The sequence below is a fragment of the Corylus avellana genome, chromosome ca8 (assembly GCF_901000735.1).
Source record: "Corylus avellana chromosome ca8, CavTom2PMs-1.0".
In the NCBI taxonomy this organism is placed as follows: domain Eukaryota; kingdom Viridiplantae; phylum Streptophyta; class Magnoliopsida; order Fagales; family Betulaceae; genus Corylus; species Corylus avellana.
The window spans coordinates 24,474,992-24,477,770 of NC_081548.1; the positions used below are offsets into that span (position 1 = coordinate 24,474,992).

General features: G+C 45.7%; 1 protein-coding gene across 1 annotated transcript; it reads right to left on the reverse strand.

Annotated features, from left to right (window-relative positions):
* Positions 1 to 152: 152 nt before the first annotated feature.
* On the reverse strand, positions 153 to 2,573 carry LOC132189333 (probable CoA ligase CCL5). Its single transcript, XM_059604033.1, has 3 exons — positions 1,137 to 2,573; positions 353 to 498; positions 153 to 224 (listed from the first exon to the last, which is right to left on the reverse strand). Exons 1-3 carry the CDS (start codon positions 2,359 to 2,361, stop codon positions 153 to 155), a joined length of 1,443 nt encoding a protein of 480 aa, XP_059460016.1. The 5' UTR covers positions 2,362 to 2,573.
* Positions 2,574 to 2,779: the final 206 nt, after the last annotated feature.

Consider the following 2,779-nt stretch of genomic DNA (forward strand, 5'->3'; position numbering starts at 1 on the left):
TTTTTCTTTTTTTGTTTTAAGGATCAGGTAAATTAGATATTAATCTCTAGGAAAACCATCTGCCCTATTTTAAAGAAGAATACATTAACAAACAACACAAAAAGGGTTTTCATAATTTCCAAGCTTTTTTTTTTTATTATTAGAGAGAAGACTTACGGTATAACAGCAGCATCAGAGATCTCTGGATGAGTGAGCAACAAGGCCTCTAGCTCTGCTGGAGGGACCTGGTACATTAAAAGCGAAATCAGCATATTTTTCAAGATTCAATTTTTAGTTGCATTCTTATCCTACATAACTAAAGCAGAGGAATTCTGGAAAGAAGGCTAGATTTAAAGAAACACCCAAGTCTCACCTGATATCCCTTGTATTTAATCAGCTCCTTCAACCTATCAACCACAAAAATGAAGCCATCATCATCAATGTAGCATAGATCTCCAGTTTTCAACCATCCCTCTGAGTCAAGAGTTGATGCTGTCGCCTCTGGATTACTGAAATAGCCTGCAACAACTTTTCCAGTATTACTAAAAGGAAATGTGACCAGCAAAAATAGCCTGACAACCTGAAATATTGCTCACTTGCTAAAAATTCTGTGATCTAGGGAATGAATTCTCTGAATTTCTATCTAAAATAGCTAATGAAAATTACCATTTAAAAAATAAAAAAATCTAGCTAATGACTTTTCAAAAATATTCTCCATCCCATTATTTATTTATTTTCTATACCATTTAAATATTTTTTCTTTATTTTTTAACCCAAATAGAAAAGAAAGGGTGGGAGAAAATAAAGCATAAAATACATGTACAATGCACTTGGCTCAAGTGCTAATGTATTTGGTTTACCAAATCGGATAAACACATTTGTAATAAAAAAATATTCTTAAAAACACGTAAATAAAAGTCTACAGCTGCGATAAATAATGTCTTAAACTACTTAAAAAAAATCTCAGCATGAAGATGTAAATTTTTCTACATTGTCCGGCTAAAACGTTTTTTCAAACTCAATCTTGTTTTTAAACAGAAGTTTGGCCGGCAAATCACGGAGCCAAACGAATTCTAAAACTTATTAAACCCCCTTTATTATTACAAATTAATAATAATAAGACTTAGATAAAGAAGATAATTATATTTCCGCTGTACCTTTCATGATGGAGGGACCGGTAAGCCAAAGCTCACCGGTTCGGTTCACCGGCAGAGCCTCGCCGTTCTCCGGATCCACAATCTTCGCATTCATGCCCGGCGACAACAACCCCGCCGTACCGTACCTTCTACTCTCTTCCAGCGAGTCAGTGGACGCCCCGACCCCCGTCGATTCCGTCAACCCGTACCCCTGAAGAATCGTCACCGTCGGATACTTCTCCACGAAGCCTTCGATCATCTCCTTCCCCAGCGGAGCCCCACCCGATAAAACCGCCTGCAGCGAGCTCAGGTCGTACTTGGCACGTATCCGATCCGCGCCGTTCACGAGCGCCACCAGTATCGGCGGCACGAGCGGGAGGTACGTGACCCGGTACTTCTCGATCGCCGAGAGCATATCGTGCATCTCGTACTTGGAGAGAATCACCACCGTCGTCCCCGAAGCGAGCAGGGCCAGCGCGAACACTGCTAGGCCGTAGATGTGGAACATAGGGACTGTGCAGATGAACCTGTACTCTCCATCTTCCAATTTGAACCGATTCAGCACGATCTGAACCATCGCTATGAGGTTCCTGTGCGAACCTACGACGCCTTTGCTCGCGCCGGTGGTGCCTGACGAGTAGAGCAGAGTCGCCGTGTCGTCCTGGTCGACTTGGTCTCTAACTCGGGCCCCACTCGGCTGCTTCTTCAGCAATTCCTCCAACGTGGCCACGATTCTCGCGTTTTGAACGGCTGGGATTGACTGCTCATCCAGGAGGACGATCCGGAGGTTCGACCCGGCGAGTTTGGGGACGAGTTGGCGAGTCGTGAAAGCGAGGACCGGTTTCGAATCGGCAATTTGCTTGGCGATTTCTCGGGGGGTATTGAGGGGATTAGTGGTGGTTATTACGGCACCGAGGGACATGACGGCGAGGCACACCACGGGGAAGAAGATGGAGTTGGGGGAGAGGAGGAGGATGACGTGGCCTTTCCGGACGCCCATGTTGGAGAGCCACGTGGCGACAGAATCGACGGCTCTCCAGAGTTCGGCAAAGGTGAGCTGGGCGCCGGTGGAGGCGTCGATGAAGGCGATCTTGCCATGGTGGGCCCGGGACGAGATGAACGTGGTCACGTCCAGTGAATTGTTCGGTGGGTGCGCCGTGGGGTTGCGCTTGCTGTAGAAGATGGAGTTGGATTTGCAGAAACCGCTCCTTTGATCAATCACCTGGTTGCTGCTACTCTGCGCCATTACGATACGACGCCGCTTTGTGCTCTGATCTGCTGCCCCTGCCTTTAACACACTTATTGTTCAGCTCGAGTATGAAGTCTTTGACTACGTGCGTCGACCAGTCTTAACATGGTCGGCGACGTTTTCTTGGGGCTACTGTGGCCGTTGGATTTGCTTTCGTGGTGTGTTTTACGTACGATCTCGGCTGAGAGGTCTTTTCTGGGGATTGGGATTTAGCCACGTTCGTTGGGATGATTGGTGGTCGGACTGGTCGGTGAAATTAGTGAAAAGTTTGCCAACCTTTTTTCCTTCAAAATTTCACGTGTAAATTGCAGCTTTTATTTTGTTATCTTTTATTTAAAACGTACCTGGCGGCCGTTCAGCTGTCGTCAGGAAAATGATAGCCTTGAAAACGCTGTCGTAAAGGAAAATATTAATT

Coding starts and splice junctions, on each gene's coding strand:
- LOC132189333 (XM_059604033.1), bottom strand. CDS start 2,361: ATGGCGCAGAGTAGCAGCAACCAGGTGATTGATCAAAGGAGCGGTTTC. Junction 499..1,136: donor CGGTCCCTCCATCATGAAAG/GTACAGCGGAAA, acceptor AAGTTGTTGCAG/GCTATTTCAGTAATCCAGAG. Junction 225..352: donor TTAAATACAAGGGATATCAG/GTGAGACTTGGG, acceptor TTAATGTACCAG/GTCCCTCCAGCAGAGCTAGA.